This window comes from Hibiscus syriacus, unplaced genomic scaffold (genome assembly GCF_006381635.1).
Source record: "Hibiscus syriacus cultivar Baekdansim isolate YM2019G1 unplaced genomic scaffold, ASM638163v2 tig00116937_pilon, whole genome shotgun sequence".
Taxonomy (NCBI): Eukaryota; Viridiplantae; Streptophyta; class Magnoliopsida; order Malvales; family Malvaceae; genus Hibiscus; species Hibiscus syriacus.
This window is the reverse complement of record NW_024063475.1, coordinates 463,642-483,181: the sequence shown is the minus strand read 5'-3', so window position 1 is coordinate 483,181 and position 19,540 is coordinate 463,642. Positions and strand designations below refer to the sequence as shown.

The 19,540-nt window shown below is 35.4% G+C and overlaps 1 protein-coding gene across 1 annotated transcript; it reads right to left on the bottom strand.

The window, feature by feature from the left end:
* Window positions 1-2,276: 2,276 nt before the first annotated feature.
* Window positions 2,277-6,089, bottom strand: LOC120188025 (probable mediator of RNA polymerase II transcription subunit 26b). The gene is made up of 9 exons (XM_039191581.1): window positions 5,385-6,089; window positions 5,220-5,288; window positions 5,041-5,123; window positions 4,301-4,353; window positions 4,080-4,216; window positions 3,946-3,973; window positions 3,517-3,830; window positions 3,351-3,441; window positions 2,277-3,021 (listed from the first exon to the last, which is right to left on the bottom strand). Exons 1-9 carry the CDS (start codon window positions 5,727-5,729, stop codon window positions 2,918-2,920), a joined length of 1,224 nt encoding a protein of 407 aa, XP_039047512.1. The 5' UTR covers window positions 5,730-6,089; the 3' UTR covers window positions 2,277-2,917.
* Window positions 6,090-19,540: the final 13,451 nt, after the last annotated feature.

Genomic DNA, 19,540 nt, shown 5'->3' with positions numbered 1-19,540 from the left:
ATGACCATTTACACCTTAATAAACTTATGAGCCCCATTTTTTATTTTGTAATTTTTTAAAATTTATTGTCAAAAAAAAAAGAAAAAATATTATACTAACATTTTTTTTTAATTTATGGGCTATGGGGGAGGTGCCCTCCTGCCCTCACCCAGGGCCAACCGTATTGTGACATTATGTATCGACTTGGGAATCAATATCGTTTGAAGGCAATCTGACTTGCAACAGTATCTATCCAATTACCCTTGTAGAGTCAAAAATAAGATTTATATGTTAATATTAGTGTGATATGGGTGATATTTGAATAAATGAGATTGGATTACAGAAGTCAATATGTGAGTTAATCTATTCGATTAAAGTTAATGTTGGTCAAAGTTGTGAATCAAAGTTAATATTGATCAACGCTTAAGACAACGATGAACTCTCAAATCAACGAAAATTCAAACTGGAGTCAAAGGGTCAAATTTTATTTTTGGGTCAAACAGTTCATATTCTAAGGTTATACGTTTCTGGCCAAACTTGGTCAAAGCAGGCCGAATTAAAAATCAACGGGTCAGATCAGTTCTAGTCAACGAGTCGATCAAACAGATACAATTAATGGGCTGGTCAAACGTGTACAGTCAATAGGTCAATCAAACGCGTACAATCAGTGGGTCGATGAAAAGGGTACATTTAACTAGTCGATCAAACGCGTACTATCAACGGGTCAAGCTTCATCGGGCTTGGGCATATCAGGTCAAGGTCCAACAAAGATAAAGCCCTAAGCGTATTGGATGAACTAATTAGACCTCAAAATGACCCCATCCTTTTTAATTGGTCAGTATATTCTATATTCATTTATTTTAGTCCAATTACTCTCCAACTACCCCTAAATAAGTTCCATAATTAAGAAAATTGAGTCTTAAAATTTTAAATTATAAAAATTAAACCCTATAATTTATAATTTCATTCAGCTCTTAAAACTTCACATTTATGTCAATTAAATCATTTAAACCATATAATTCTTCCAATTTGGTCCACAAAGGTTAAATTCCATTTAAATAGTTACAAATTGTTTCTCAAAATTTCTAACTCCGGAATCAGAATGTGATACTTTGATGATATTATTTAAACCCTCTAATGTTCTGATTTTGTATCTGAAACTTCATGTGTGATATATGTGTTAATTTAGTCTTTAAACAGGTACTTAATGATTGTTTAATTGATGTATAACCTGAACTAATTTTGATTTAACTTCGATCAAATTCCGGTTGATTAATATGATATTTTCAATTTAGTGATCAATCAATATGATATTTTCAATTTAGTGATCAATCAATATGATGTTTAGTAGGGTGAGCATTCAATCGAGTCGAGTAAAATAATTTCAAATTATTCGAGTTGACGAGTCATATTTTATAACTTGAACTTGACTTAAATTTTTTTAAGTCAAGTTGAATTTTTTAGCTTCTGTTTAAATTTAATTATAAAATTTTATAATATTATGATTTTATTTTAATTTAATTTAAATGATTTTTATAATCATATACAATACATATATATTTCTTCATATTTTTTCATACGCAATATACATATATCATATAGAGTCAAGAAATTCTACTCAGACTTGAATATCAGTCAACTAATTACTAAAAATTTTAAGTTATTCGAGTTGTATTTTACAACTCAATTTGAACTTAAAATTTTTTCGAATCAAATTTAAAAAGTGTAGCAAGGGGCATTATCTCAAAGTCTCATATCATTAAATAATAATAATAATAATAATAATAATAATAATAATAATAATAATAATAATAATAATAATAATAATAATAATAATAAAAGTTGTCAAATTGATAAATTAATATGGATTAAAACAAATCTAAAAAACTAAATTGAAAAAATATGTCAGAATCTAAAGATTACTTTATCGGTAGATTTAGACAGATAAAATAACATAAAAAGATAACGGAGCACATGCTCATTGATTATGATACCATAATAAAACAAAAGGAAATTATGTTATGATAAAGATTGTAATCCATAGTCTATAAAGTCAGGTTTATATATAATAAATATGAAGCACATGTTGATTCAACCAAATCAATGACTTAATGTGACACTGAAAACTACATATCCTCTACCTGTCGTATTCTCTATAACAAACTTTTTATGTAATTTTTTTTTGTTACAAAGTAAGGTAGTGTCTGGTCAAAAAATTCAATCATTTAATAGTGAACATTTAAACATCCCTACAGACGTCGTGCTTGAACCTGAGACTTCTAAATATAACAACCACCCTTTTAACTACTGAGGTCGCTTGGTTCATGCGAGAGCTATTGCAATCACTTAAATGAAAAGGATATAGATTGAATAGGTCATCTAATCAAGAGAGCACAGCACATGAGAGGGAAAGAAAAATATTTTCCTACATAACATCAAAATTCAAGAACTTACAACATTTCTTAACAGCTTACAGCTTTCCTACTCGGATGCTTGAGTTGTGTTTTTGTGTTCTTCATTTCCAGTTCCACTTGATATCAAGGCACCATTAAAGAGGACTTACTCCAAGTAAACTCGAGTATCGGCCTCATTTATGAGGGAAAAAGAATAAGGGATGGGTTCAAACTAAGGATTCTAAGCAGAGATCCATCCTCATTCTAGTATTAATTCAAGAATTCAGTCCACAAATGTGTGATTGACCAATCCTATAATTTCATAGTAAAAGAAAAGTCCATATACCTCCAAGTTTCAAAATGTAGGACACTACTCAAGAGTTTGTTTCCTTTTATAGCATGATCACTAAAACGGATTCTTTATTATCCGTGGCCAAAGTGCTCAGGTCTCGGTGCACCCGTTTGTTATTGGTGTTCCTCCACCCACTTTGCAAAATGGAAGATACTTGAGAGGCTATCTACACCACTCTTCCAGCTGGAAGAAACTATCTCCTTCTATTTAACCAGTGCCGATTATGGTTATTGTTGCTAGACCCTTGCTTTGGAAGGTCATGCAACTCCATTACCTGTATTGTCCGCTTCCTCTTGGCTGTTAAACACAGAAAACATTACTAGAGAAGTTTGATGCAATCATAAATAAGTTTGAATCTAATTGAATTTTGAGCTGTTGGTCTTATTTCGGTTGACACCATTAATGCTGCAACAACCTAAAGGACGTTGGTTCGAAGCACACAATTTCCTCCAATTAGGGGTTTGGGGGTTATACAGAGTTTATGCATATTAAAAAAAGTTAACATTTAACTCAACGATAAAACAGTTCCTCAACAATCTAGTACCTTATTTGCACAGAAAATATTTAAAACAGATAAAGAACCATATGATAGAGGACTCATGGAATTGAGATGAGAACGGACAAACCATTCTCAGCTTGTTGATATCGCTCTTGAAGCTTCCTTTTTGTGGCCTCAAGCTTTTGCTGGACGGAAAGTTCATCAGATGTCTTGAGTTTCTGATTACCGAAGAGCAGTTATCAGAGAAAAGTCTGAAGGTGTAAATTCAAAGTAGGAAGAGATCATTCGCTTACATCTTGTTGACAGCTGAGAGGCTTCTTGAGGACAGCCATCTTATCTGGTGTTTTCAGCAAACTTGGTTCACTGTTGGGCTTTTTCTCCACATTGTTTTTTTGGGGTATCCCGGACCCAGTATTTATGCTTGAGGGCTTGCTATTAGGTTTTGCAACAGGTTCTAGTCTCTTCATTTGTTGACTCTTGTCATCCTTGATACCCAGATTTGTTTTGCTTGAAGTCTTCTTTTTCCCTTTTGAAAAGGTTTGGTTCTCCTGTGATGGCTTTCTTCCACTATCCCAGTTCCTTTTGAATTCCGCATTGCTTTGTGGATCTGAAAATATAATCCATGATCGTAATCATGTATCTAACAAGTAGGAAATTCAAATAGAGAACCAAATTGCAAAAGGTATCTAAGAAATGCATTAGAGGTAGCAAATTCAACTCACTTCCATCATCATCCATGCCATCGAAGAACTTCACGTAATGTAGCACCAGCGGCAAGGGAAAAAAATATTCCAGTAAGTCCAAATGCATAGCAAGTCAAAATTTTATTGGTAAGAAAAATATCAAAAAGTAAGACCTGTGAGAGTTCCATTGATGTAGGTTGAGTAGCAAAAAAAGCTCCTTCATCTAATGGCGGAGATGGAAGCCCTTCTTCTTCTTCTACTACTACTTCTTCATCAACGACAGATGGATTCATAGATTCTGGAGTACCCTCTTCATTCAAAAATTCACAAATAAATAAATAAAAAGTAATGAATATTTCTATGAATTACCAAATACCAGTAAACTAGCTCTTACCAACAATAGCCTCTGTCGCACTAACCCACTCATCCACCAGTCCCTTCCACCCACTGCAATCCACAAAAGTCAGTGAAAATGTGCATCTATAAATGCCTGGACAAGATAAATGATAGAATATATTGCTGAGAAAACGCTGTTAATATTCTTAGGCCAAGGAAGTAAACAAGTCTAGCATCACCGAAGGCTTCAGAGACGAGTTCGTTAAGCCATTGATCATTTAATAAGGAATGCTGAGTGTTCCAATGACGGTATGTCAGCAATGGTGCTTAAACTAGTTAAGAAGAGCACAACCATTCATTAACGCAAATCAAGGGATCCCTTAATTAGTATATTAAATTATTGCAGAGGTAACAGTACACGTGATCAGCCTAGTCATATCTGTCAAATGCCGATATAGCAAAGAAAATGAGCAACTAACAAGAAACTCTCAGCCAATAAATTTGATCTCTGCAATTAACAATTAATACAAATGCAAAATATGGGGTGAGCAAAAATCAATATATGCAATTTAATAAGAACCAACGATTTCGTACTTATGATGCTAAAGTTCATAGAATGCATGATTTATGCAATCAAATCAAGTTCTTTTGTTTGATAATCCGCCTCGAACCATGTCAAAGCGGCAGGTAATCATACATACTTATGAAGCTCAACAAGCATATATATCCATGTTCATCACACAGCATATCAAATCAAACATTCAATTTCATCGACCGCAGAGGAAATAGAACTCGTACTCGATGATAGTTTGTGCGAGATGACGAGTCTGCTTCGACGAATGCCTTCTGAAACTGTTTACAACCTTTCCAATCTCAGTTGCCTGAAAATAGAAAAAAACACAAACAAATCACCATGCTTCAGTCCAAGCATTAACATAAGGAGAGTAACAAAATGCGAAAAATCAAAAGACATTTACCTTGAGAACATCTACTGTCAACTCCATTAACTGAAGTCTCCTCAATGAATCAAACAATATAGAATCAGGCTGCAAGAAGCATCAATAACAACAGAAACCATCCATCAAAATTTATCCTTGAAACAAATCCCAGAAAATATATTAATTGAAACATTCCAAACAAACCTCATCTTGACTGTTGAGAAGAACGTCTTTAATCCTGAAGACTTCACCAACAATCATAGACTCTTGTTCAATTTCATCAGTCAAAGCCTCGGCCTCTCCATAGCTATAATTACTAGCAATTTGATTCAGCAAAGTATCATCTCCGGCCAACTCCACGCCGGCGCAACCCGAACAGCGAATAAAATCACAGGTGAAGAGCTTCTCAGCAATATGTTCTCTACGTAATCTGAACTCTTTAGGACAATCCAAAGCTGCCAACACAATTGCATGTTCGATTATATCAAATATGTCTGAATTTGCTGTCCTGAAATAATCCCTCCACCGCTCTAATGCCACACCTTTCATCGCTTTTAATCTAATTAAGATCGATATGATTCCAAGGAAATCAAATTTATCAAAACCATTAATTCAATAAAACTGCTTTTGGTATTATACAACGAGGGATGACCGAACTATTAAGGATTCGAACCCAAAAAAAAATCAAGACGGACAAAACAAAAGTTGGGTTGTTTATGTTTTTCTTCACTTTGTCAGAAAATACACTTGAATTTTCTAGAGAAAGTAAACTAGAAAGGAAAATAGCTTGAATTTTCTCGAGAAAGTAAACTAAAAAGGGAAAATCTAAAAGAAAAGAAAAGAAATTGTGAGCAAGAAGCAGCAGAGAGAGAAAATGAGGCGGTATTGTGTTTGGCTGGATAAAACCAGGTGCCGCTGCTAAAAGAGCTGAGATTTTGATCTTAAAAAAAGCCCACTTTTCTCTCCATTTTTGTAATGCTTTGTTGGTACAAAGAGGGAAGCTTTTTATTATTATTTATTTTTGAGGTTTTGATCATCATGTTTGGCACGTGTCTAGGGAAAAGGAAAACGTGTTTAGATAAGAAGAGAATGAAGTTGTTTATCTTACTACTTGGGTCCCTCGTTTTATTTCTTAGTAACCTAGGCCAAATATGCGTCGGGATGGGCATGGTTCGGGTTTGAGTCGGATTTCGGTCAATCTAAATCGATTTAAAAATTTTACATAATTCACCCGACTTGATCCGACCTGAAAAATATATATCTTTCACCTAACTCGAATCCGATTCGACTTTTTGATTTAAAATTCGAATTTGATCCGAACTCAACCTAAAATAATAAATAATATTATTTTTATTCAATAAAAATAGTGATTTAATTGAAAAAAATAATATATAGAGGGGTATTATTATAATTATTCTTAAATATATAAGGTAAAATTATTTTTTTTTTGGTCGGGTCGGGTCAAGTATTTTCACCCCAAACGCGAATTCGACCTAACCCGAACATCACCTTTAAAAAAAACCTGACTCGACCCGAACCCGATTTTTTAAAAAAATGACCCGATCTGTAACATCTCCAATATCAGGTTAGTTACCAAATTGTAAAATTTTAGGAATTGGTGATTAAAGTTGGATAATTGAATTGTTCAATGATTTATTGGAAATATGAGGAAGGTTATTTAGTAATTATTGAATGAAGTAAAGGTTAAAATAGTCATTTGACATGGAAGATTTTTATTTTCCTTTATTAGATAAGGAAACCACGTGGAAGAGAAAAGAAGGCAAAATAAACTTCCAGAGTTTTCTTCTTCTTCTTCAGCCGTGAGTCACCATGGCAAAGGTGAGTTTTGTGGTTAGTTGATTATTTGTTAAAATAAAAGTTGGTTTATGATTATTAGATGATAACTAAGCTTAAGGAAAGCTTAAGTTATCTTAAAATCTTAAAATCAAAGTATGATGGAGTTAGGAGGGATTAAAGATTTGAGGTTCTTGGGTGAAATCTTGAAATAGAGTTCATAACTAGAGTTGGTAGTTAAATTTGACTTGTCAATGGTTTAATTAAGAAGTTAGAAGCCATAGAATTGGAATTAAAACATATTGCAAAGTTGGTTTAATTCTTGAGTTACATATAAGGAAAAGAATTTTGAAGCTAAAGATGGTTTATATGGATATAAATTGGTTTAAGCATGTGTATATGAGTTGAGAACATGAAAGGGGTTGAAAGATGAAGCATTTGAGTTGATTTGAGTAGATTTTCGGGCTTAAAAATGAATTCTGGGCTATGTGCATCGATGCACATTCGAGGTGCACCGATGCATCAAGAGTAAATTTCCAGAAATTGTTCAGAGTGTATCGATGCACAGGAAGTGCATCGATGCACCTATTAAAAATGGAAACATCGAATGAAATTAATGCATCGATGCATAAGGAGTGCATCGATGCACATGTTAAGGGATGCATCGATACACTGTAGAATGCATCGATGCACTTCAAGGGAAATAGAATTATACCTTTCTTTTGGTCTAAGAAATGATAGATTAGTGTATATCAATTGGATACTAATATGTATCAATGTATGATTATATAGATATCGAGCACGAACAAGTCCCGGAGTGATTATCAAGTTATGATTCGATCGCAAGAGATGAAATTATAAAAATGGATTGGAACTTAGTGAGGCCAAGGTGAGTGCGTATTATTTTATATATGATGTTTAATGGGAAATAAGACTTGTGACAAGTCTAATTTCTATAGTATTGTGCATGAAGCATGAACATGAACTGAGTTATATGTTATGTATGTGTTGACATGTTATTATATATGTATTTCATGGTTGATGTAAATATATGCTATGTTATGATGATATGATAAGAAATTATATGAATATAAAATAGAAGTTATGTGATAAGATCTTTGAGATATATAGAAATGGAATATAAGATTACGCGAATACATGATATGGGATAAATTAGGTAATAATATGGAAATATGGTAAAAAGCGAGTTTAGAAGAAATAATGGGAATGAAGTACTCAAGTGTAAAGGTTATATAAACAATAAGAATGTGAGTTGGGTAAGTGAATAGTGGTATGAACATTTATGTGAAATAGTAAAATAGAATTATATCATTGAATGAGAATTGAAGCAAGATAGATAATATTGACCTATATGATAATATGAGACTTGAACATAAGTGATAATAGGAACATATAAGATGAGTTAGATGGGAAAGATACATATGCTTAAATAAAATTATGATATATGGGTTGTATGATGGAAATCTACGTAGTCATATTAGAAAGTTATACATAATATATGAATTGAATTAGGTAAATATATTAGATTAATATATAAATGAAATAATAGAAGTGACATATGTTTATGAGTGTGACAGATGTGATATGATGTAGGTGAATATCATAGAATGAGGTATAAGCTATATGATATGAGATAAGTTATTTTTATACATATATGATATAAGCTATTAATCAGGACATATGAGATTATGAGAAGGAAAATATAAATAGTGTGAATACAAGTATAGGAAAAATGATATATATATATATATATATATATATATATAGGAAGATGAATTATATGAATACACATTTAGATGATGAAATGATGGATTATATGAACATGTGAATATCTATATAGTTATAGGATAAGACATAAAAGTAAGATATAAGCAATGTGACAAGAAATGTGAAATAGTAAGAAAAATGAATATGAGCTATGTGATATGTGAAAGTGATTTACGTGTTTATACGTATATGTGATTCAACTTATGTGACATAATCTACGTGCTATGTGAAAGTGAACTACGTGTTTATGTGAAAATGTGAAATGACATAAATGATGATGCCCATGTTATGTGTCATGAGAGCTAGGGTATAGTTGGCATGCCAAGAGTCGAGGGTCTACGCGGTCCTTCGGGACATATATGTATTCTTTGGAACATGTGTGAGGTCTTTTGAGACACATAATTGATCCTTGGCATATGTATATGATTCTTAAGGAATGATATGTGGTCCTTAGGGATAACCTTATATGACACTTCGGTGCATTTCTACGCGGCACTACGGTACAATTCTACATGGCATTTCGGTGCATTTGTACGAGCTGTGGTGACAGCATTAGTGCACAACCTCTATAGACTCATATATCTATAGTTCTCACATGTGTACATGGGCTAATAAGAAAAAAAACAAAAAATATATTACATGTGATTTGTATGCTTTTGTGATCTGAATGGTATTATATGATTTATATGATGATATGTGGATTGTATGATTAAATGAGGCAAATGTTGGTTAAAATGCTAGGTATAAGAGGATATGCATTAAGTGATATAAACGATAATAATATTGATAATGAAATAAGGCTAATGATGGAAATGATGAGTGATGAATATATGGGTGTATATGTTTTCATATGTAATGATATATATTGCATATGTGTTTTAGGGATTTGTTACATGAATAAGGGTATGAGTGATAGTAGTAATTGTTCATGCATGATTACAAGCTATAGTTATATTTTATGTTTATTGCCTCACTAAGTCATCGACTTAGCGTGTGATTATGTCACACGTAGGTTATCGAAGTGAGCAGAGTAAAGAGCAATGTGGAGCAAGACAGGTCAGTTCTCCTTACCAAAGGTCAGATCAGAAGAAAGGTGAATAATATGTATTTTAATACATAAAGTTCTAGTTGGCGTGTATTCAAAATAATATATTGTATAAGCTTTGAATAATTCGATAAAGGTTTTGAATAAGTTATATGTAATAATAAATTTTAATTACTCACTATTTTATACAAGTAAAGGTTTTTAAAAAGTCAATGTGACACTTCAGACTCAGATCCGGGTCGGATACGGGTTGAGGGTGTTACATGATCGGATCGGGTCGAAACCCGTCGGGTTTGGGTTTCATGCTCATCCCTAAATACAAGGCAGTGTATGTTTAAAAATGACTCTTAACCTCTCGACATTGAACGCTCACATCTCTGGCATCTATGGTGCTCTAATTTCGATCCTCAATGAATAACAACAATTCTTTTACCATGGAGGTCACTTGACAAATTAATTTTTTAGGGTAAACTATGTGAATAGTCCTCCCTATATTTTCGGTCTAACCAAATTTGATCACCAATTTAAAAATTAAGGAAAAATTATCCCTAATGTTATTGATCCATTCGATTTTTGTCTCTAATGTTATCAATCCGTTCGATTTTAGGGTAAACAAAATGTGGTTAACAAAAATTAATAGCATATGGACTTAAATCGGATAGACTGGTAACGTGCGAGAGCATTTATTCTTAATTTTTAAATTGGCGACCAAAGTCGATCAAACCCTAAACAAAAGAGACTATTCATATAATTTACCCAAAATATTCCTTTTAATTCATTTTTAGATAGTTGTACTTTTTTATAACATGTTGTTGTTTAGGAAGTACGTTTTTGTCAACAATCTTTAGACCAAATAATTAAAAGTTACCAGTTGACACATTTTTTTTAAAATTATAAATTGAATACTCATTAAGAACAAAATTTAATTTCTACCTCCTTTTTCCTCTTTTTTCTTTGAGACAGAAAAACTCACCATCTCATCCCATCTTATTGATCGATCTTCTTATTTTTTTACTACCCATTATCTCTTCCAAGAGGTATGTACTTGTTTAAAGAGGAACCTAAAGATTCGGTGGAAAGGTGTCTACTTTGTTGAAGAAAAGGGTTACTAAGACAAAGCTGAGAAGATTATTCAGAAGATGAAAGGTGTCGAAGCCAAGGTGTCCATGGAGTAAGGTACGAGAGTTTTGGTTAACTCTGTTTCCTTGTTCATTTTCTATTACTTTATTTTCTTAAGCTCTGATTATATGACTAAAGTTTATATTTATAATTTTATAATGGGTAAACTATGCATTTATTATTTAAACTATCAGTTTTGATCCGTTTTAGTACCTAAACTTTTAATTTTTTCAAAATCATCCCTAAAGTTTAGTTTTTGTTTTATTTTAGTACCCCACCGTTGAATTTTGAAAAAAATAAATAAAGTTTAGGTGCCATGACACGTTTAGTACCTAAATCATACTTAAGTTTTGAAAAAAAAATGTGAAAATTTGGGTACCAAAACGGATCAAAACTGATAGTTTAGGCACTAGACGCGTTAAGTTTTTAACGACATTGTATTAAAATGAAACAAAAAGTAAACTTTAGATATGGTTTTGAGAAAATTGAAAATTTAAATACTAAAACAAACCAAAACTGATAGTTTAGGCACTAAATGTGTAATTTACCCTTTTTTTGATTTTATGAAGTCTTGGCTTTACATAGTTGCAAGTTTATATATTAGCTTTACTTGAGGAAGGAGAAAGATTACATTCACATAGATTAAATTTTGGTCATGGTGCATGAACTGAAAGGGAAATTGGTAAATCTTTTATTGTGCAATTTCATAAGCTGATTGTGTTTCTTGCTTTAAATTCAGTAGATTTCTCTAGGGAAAATGGGACAATAAGTGCATGGTGTTTTCAAATGGTTTATGAAAATGCATATTGTCGGGTGTAAGAGATCAATTTAGGATTCTTGATGAAGTAGAAAGTCCAATAAAACCTGACTGGCTTTGCTATTGTGTTCGTTTATGTTTGTGTCACACCCTTGGAACTTCAATGCCTTGAACGTGCGGCCTTAGTTGCCTTCTCTGTGATTGCAGCTAAGTCAGCCTGAAAACAACCCAAACAAATATGCTTAAATTCCCAACGGAAGTAAAGAACAAGAAAAATAGCACAAAAGCAAGACAAGAGAACTTTGAGATAATTCTCTGTGATTTCTCAAAATGAAGAAGTGAATACAAATGAGGAGGAGAGGCCTATATTTATAGTGGAGGCTCCACTTAATGAACAGCTAAGATCTAAGTACATCGACGGCTTAGATCGAATACAATCTCTTAAATCCCACCAATCAAGGGATTATGATTACAAAATCTTCTCTTAACTAAGGAAACTCTATCAAGCTAGTTATATGTTGCCTTAGATAAAATATTGCAAAGTTTATAGAAAAAAAACATGAGGATTTTGCATTAAACTAAGGATTCCCTTGCCATAAACGTGCAAGGCTCTTCATCTCCATGGAATGGGCCAGTCTTCATGGGTCCAGGAAGGTCCAAAATGCCACTTAAGTAATCTTGGGTTACTTCTCCTGTGCTGACCTCAGTTGAAGGCTCGCGGTCCGTGACATTCTCCCCCACTGGTTCCGGTGAAGCCCTCATTACTCGTCTGACTGAAATTGGTCTATCATGGTCTTGAATTGCCAAAGTCTCTCGGTATGCTCCAATTCCCTTCACACTCGGGTTGTCCCTTCCACAGAAAAAAGTACTTATGCCTCAAGCGGTGTCCTGGTCGTCGAATAACTCTCTCCATCTGTATGTCTTGAATCTCCTTGTCATAAGAGACCATTACTCTGACTGGCATTTGGTGTGACTTGCCTCGATCTTGATCCTCTGCATCCTGATAGTATGGCTTGAGTAGACTAACATGGATCATGAGATGCGCTCAGATGGTTGGAGACACCTCCAACTTGTAGGTCATAGTGCCTACCCGCTTCACAACTCGGAACAAACCCTCGTACCTTCGCACAAGCCCCTTGTGCACATCATCATTGCGCAAAACATTGGCCAATTTCACAAGGAAAAGATCGCCAACTTCAAAGTTCACGTCCCGTCTTTTTTAATCGGCCTACTTCTTGGTTCGCTTTCTCTCCTTATGCAAACAAGCTCGGGCTAAGTCATGTTGCTCATGCCACTCCTTGGCAACATTGTGTGCTGATGGGTTTGGCCCTTAATACTTGGTAACAACAGTGTTGGGTGTCAATGGTTGTTACCCAATCATGATCTCGAACGGACTTTGGTAACAACCTTGATCCATTGTAAGTTGTAGGAAAGTTGGGCCACATCCAACAACTTCGGCCAGTCCTGTTGGTTGGCACTAACATAGTGCCTTAGGTAAATCTCCAATAGAGCATTCACTCGCTCAGTTTTCCTATCGTTTTGTGGATAAACTGTGGTGGAAAAGTTCAAGCTAGATCATATCACTTGAACAACTCTGCCCATAACCTTCCCGTGAACCGTATGTCTCGTTCACTAATGATGATTTTTGACATCTCCCAAAACTTCACCACATGCTTGAGGAAAATTCGAGCCTCTTCCACGGTTGGATATACCTTAGACACTAGAAAGAATGTCACATACTTTGAAAACCTGTCAACCATAACCATTATACTTGAAAGTCCATCATTCTTGGGCAAACCAATGATGAAATCCATGAAAATACTCTCCTATGGGTGCTCAGGAATGGGTAAAGGTTACAGTAGTCCCGACAGTTACTTTGCCTCAGTTTTGTCTTGCTGGCACACAAGACAAGTCTTCACATAGGCCTGCACATCTTCCGTCATGTGTGGCCAATCGTACTACTCCAAAAGTAGTGCCAAAGTTCGATCCATACCCGGATGTCCCGCCCATTCGAAATCATGACATTCCCTCATGAGCTCTTTGCGCAGCTTTCCATATCGAGGCACAAAGAGATGATGTCTTCGATAGTAAAGTAACTTCCCCTCGAGCCAAAACTCTCTGATTTGCCCCTCCTTGGCTCCATCAATGATTCTTTTGGTCACAGGGTCATGGGACAACCCTTCTTTGGTCCTTTCAAGCAAAGTACCCTTCAGATTAAGCCATTCGCAACACAGTTCACCTTCCCTGGCTTGTACTCCATGGAAAAATAAACTCGGCAAGATGCCAACGAGCTTGCTTGGGAGAAAGCTCCTTTTGGGGTGAGAAAACAACTATTTGTAGTATTGTCGGTAAAAACCACAAACCTAAAAACCAAGCAAATAATGACACCAAGTGCGTAAATAGTGTACCACTACAGTCATCTCCTTCTCATGAACCGAGTACCTCATCTCAGTCTCATTGAGCTTTCGGCTCTCATATACAACCTGATGTCTCTCTTGCATAAGGACTCCATCAATGGCAACATCAAATGCATCGATGAAAACTACAAAAGGCTTGGTGTAATCTGGCAACACCAACACAAGCTCACTCACCATGGCTTCCTTGATCTTTTCAAAAGCCTCATGGCACTCCATGTTTCACTCCCACGCCTTGTCATTCTTGAGCAACTCATTCAAAGGTGTGGCAATCTTGGAATAACCCTTCACGAACCATCAGTAATAGTTGGCTAAACCCAAGAATGTTCGCAACTCGATCACCTTGGTAGATGGCATCCACTCATCAATTACCCAAATCTTATCCTTATCCATATAGAGCTTGCCTCTTCCAACGACATGGACTAGAAACAATATCTCCTTCTGCGCAAACGAGCATTTTCCTCTTTGACATAGAGCTCGTTCTCCCATAAGACTTGGAACACCCTTCTCAAGTGCTCAACATGTTCCTCCAATGTCTTATTATACACCACAATGTCATCAAGGTAAACTATAACGAAACGATCGAGAAAGGGTTGTAATACCTTATTCATCAACGTACAGAAGGTAACATGAGTATTTGTGAGGCCAAAGGACATCAAAAGAAACTCATACGAATCATAACGCGTCACACAAGTAGTTTTTTGGTTCATCACCTTTGGCTATCCTTACATGGTAATATTCGGACCATAAATCTAACTTAGTAAACCACCTTGTACCACTACGTTGATCAAACAAGTTGGTAATAAATGAGATTGGGTACTTGTTCTTCACAGTGAGCTTGTTCAAAGCTCGATAGTCAATGCACATTCAGAGGGAGCCATCATGCTTCTTCTGGAATAGTATCGGTACACCAAAGGGTGCATTCAACGGTTGGATATACCCCGCATCTAGGAGCTCTTTCAACTTTCTATGAAGCTCCTCTAACTCTGGTGGGCAACTAGGTATGGTTCCCTGGCAGGTGGCTCCGTATTTGGCACGAGCTTGATCTTGTGGTCTACCTCTCTCTTCGGGGTCAAACACTTCTAACACTCAGTTGGCATCACATCCCTAAACTCTTCCAACACTTGTCCCACTTCATTCAAGACTTTCTCAATCATTGTGGGCTCAGCTCCCACTAATGAAGCCATAAATGTGGGTTCCTTCATGTACACCCCCTTTGAGAGTTGGATCGCGGACAACATCTTGGCATCGACTCTGAACTCTCGACTCACCAAAACAATGTATTGGTGTTTTGGATCACAAATTACTAGGAAAACGGTAAACGGCAAGGGGAAAGCATTAATCCGATCAAGGAAACTAATACCAATAACAAAGTCAAAGTCATCGAGTGGGATTACCTTAATGGACTCTTTCCCGGTCCATTCTCCAATGTTGAGCTTGATTCCTCTTACTTCCCCAATAATTCGAACCTCTTTTGAATTGATGGTTTTAATAAACACACTTGTCTTTTCCACATGAAGAACAAGTTTCTTGGCAGCTTGTTTGGATAAGAACAACTATAAGGCACATGTATCCACTACTGCACTCATCTTTTGGCCTGCCACGGTGATGTCTACATACATCAGTCCCTTTTTCTTGCGACCCTTCTTGATCTCTATGGAACTAAGCTTCATGTCTCATTCTCTTCTCCATCAGTCTCCTTGATGACAGAAACTTTCACGAGCTGAGGACAATCCCTCTTTATGTGATTTCCTTTACAATTAAAGCATGATAAGTTACCCTTCTTTTCTCATGGATTGAAGATCTTCTTGGATCGATCATTCTACTTCCCATTACCCCCTAATATCTTGTTGGAACCTCACTTGGCCTTCTCTCCCCCACCATTACCTTTGGGTTTTGGCTTTGGTTTGAGAGAGTCGGTCTTCTTCACTTCAAACGGGGTAATGGCCTTGACTACATCCAATGCCTTGGAGAGTTTATTCACTCCCCTCCTTTGGATCTCCAAGTTGGCCCAATGTTGTAATACATCCATGAATGCAAAGAACCTTTCTAACTCACCAAAGTCTGGGATTTGCATTTTAATCTCAGTGAAGTTCTTGACATACTCCAAGATTGTACGATCATGTTTCAATTGCTTCATTTTTTATTGAGCCTCGAGTGGAGCATTCTTCAGATAAAAATTCTCTTTGAGTTCACCCATAAACTCCTCTTATGTCCCGATCAGAATTACCTTCTCAGAACACCTACGTTGGCACCATAACATAGCAGCATCAGTAAGATAATTTGCAGAAACATTTACCTTGGTGGCATCATCCCCGATACCCACGCCTCAAAAGAATTGATTCATGACCCAGATGAAATTCTACACATCTTGGGCAGTTCGACTCCCCTTGAACTCCTTCAACTTAGGGATATCGATCATGGGTTTATGTGTTTGCGACTCCCCAGTCACCCTATTCAACATGGCAGCCTTGTAGACAAGCAGTTTACTCTTGAGCTCATTCATCTTCCGCATCATTTCAGCCCTCATGGCCAAGTACATGTTCTTGAGACCTCTGGTACACTCATCAACCTTCTCTGTCATCTCGTCGATAAGTGATTAAGTTTCCTAGCCAAGTCCTTCCTCCACAGACTCCAACTTCTACAAGCGAGATTCAATCGAATCCTGAATCTCCTTGACTTTGTTATACCGATCTTCAAGACTACCAACTCTTTGCTCAAATGATGCCACGACATCCTTCAACCTTCCTCGCTTCTTCACTACAACAACACGAGTCTCCATCACTTCGGTGGCTGCTAAGACCTCGTCATGGTTTTGTTATGCCATTTCTCGCAACAATAGCTCTGATATCACTTGTCACACCCTTGGAACTTCAACGCCTTGAACTTGCGGCCTTAGTCGCATTCTCTGTGATTGTGGCTAAGTCATCCTGAAAACAATCCAAGCAAAGATTCTTAGATTCCCAACGGAAGCAAAGAACAAGAGAACTAGCGTAAAAGTAAGACAAGAGAACTTTGAGATAATGCTCCATGATTTCTCAAAATGAAAAAGTGAATACAAATGAGGAGGAAATGCCTCTATTTATAGTGGAGGTTCCCCTCAATGAACGACTAAAATCTAAGTACATCGACGACCTAGATCGAATATAATCTCCTAAATCCCACCAATCAAGGGATTGTGATTACAAAATCTTCTCTTAACTAAGCAAACTCTATCAAGCTAGTTATATGTTGCCTTAGATAAAAGATTACAAACTTTATGGAAAGAATCATAAGGATTTTGTATTAAATTAAGGATTCTCCTGCCAACGTGTAAGGCTCTTCATCTCCATGGAATGGGCCAGTATTCATGGGTTCAAGAAGGTCCAAAACGCCACTTAAGTAATCTTGGGTTACTTCTCGTGTACTGACCTCGGTTGTGTGCTTGTGGTCCGTTACATTTGTATTTTAATTTATCATCATTGTGATGTCTTGATGATTCTGAACCAAATGTTCTAAAGCTATTCTCGATGATTTCTTCTATTTGAGAGAAAATGGAACGGACGAAGGAGATGAAGTTTAAGGTGAAAAAGGATATTATTTTACCATAAGTTTGGAGAAATTTTTTTCATGGGTTATAAATTTAATTTAAGTTATGTATTTATTCAAATCCAATTATTATAAATTAATGTGAAACTTATTAATTTTATATAGTGTAAGTGGAATTTATCCCTAGTTAATTTATATAAATATTCGTAGAAAAATAATTGAACTAACAATTGTAATGTCTTATATTAATAAACGAAGTAAAAGTATGTTATTATAATCATCTCATGATTGGTCTTTGGGTATACTCTAACATCAAAAAATCTAGATTTGCCTATTAAGGAGTATCAATATAATCTCCCTCACACCGATGCGGGAGACCCGATCCGATCAGAGGGTCACATTAGGATCACTGAACGACCCACTCTGAAAATCATGAAAAAAAAAAGTTTAACAATTAAAATCATTTCAATATAAATATATAAATTCAAAAAAACATTCAGACATTAAAACAGAATCCATAGTACACAATATAAAAACATATTTCAGATTCTAGTATAAAAAAACAAACTATGACCTGTATGCCTCCTAATTACTCATGTATCATACTCTGCAAGCAACGTCGTTAGAACTCCCATTGATGATGTAGATAAATGCACATGATCAATTCCTTTAACCTGAAATGGTAAGTAACAGGGTGAGCTTTTGGAAAGCTCAGTAATATAAAAATACCAAAAGATACTAAAGGACAAGCAAATATGTGGTAAAACATGAAATTATGTAGTAGAGCAGACAAGGATAGGCTCTAGAGAATAGTTGAAATTTTATTAATTGTTCTTTAAAGCAACAGTAGGAAAGTCTATGGATCAGAAGAATTAGATATAGATAGATCACAAATATTGAGTTAAAAAGTCCAGTGTGTTTCATCAATACAGAAAAAAATGTACATATAATTTAAAATAGTAATAACTTATTTAAAAAAACAAACTTTTAAAGAGAGAGTAAAGTTTAGTTTAAAAATCAGCAAATTATCCTCCATCTGAATACCAGAATGTGTAGGTGTAACCCTCAGACCGATGCGAGTAACCCGATCCTGTCTGGGGTGTCACATTTGGGCCACATGAGCGACCCACCGTAAAAATCTCAGAAAATTTTAAACTTTTATCAAAAATATAAACTCATAAAATGATTTATGAATACAAGATAAAATTTATCAGTATTCAGAAATAAAACAGATTTTCAAACTCGGATATAAAAACAAAATACAAACCACATACCCCCTAATCACAAATACCAAACTCCGTAAACAACGCCTGAAGAACTATCTTACTGATGTCGATAAATGCACTGGTTCAATCCTTTTAACCTGAAAAGGTAAATAATAGAGTGAGCTTTGGAAAGCTCAGTAATATAAACTACCAAATAATGTTGAGGAACATGCAAATAACAGATGAGCATAATTTTCTTATTGGTTCAGACATCTACAGATATTTATGCTGAGCAAAGATCCTATTGATATTTCAGGTAGTAAAGAACAATAAGCTTTGAGTTTAGATGGAACTATTTCGGATGACTGAGTTCAGGATCAGAAGAGGTTGTCTAGTGTATTTCGCAAAACCATTTAAAACATGTTTTCAAAACCATAGTAGTCCCTTCAACCGAATGCCAATGTAGTTCACCAGAACTATAAAACATAAGGAAGTACCTTGAGGCTTACGAGCCTACACAAGAAAATTCTTAGGGTCACAGAGGACTACCCAAGAAAAATCTCAGGGCCGCAGAGCCTACCCAAGGGTCACCTTAGGTCTATAAGGAATTACCAGGCGGTGCAGAACCTATAAAAGGAATTAACCGCAGCGCCTGAACCTACCAGAGTCTTTATACCAAATCCCAGAATATCCCAAATAAAACATTTTCA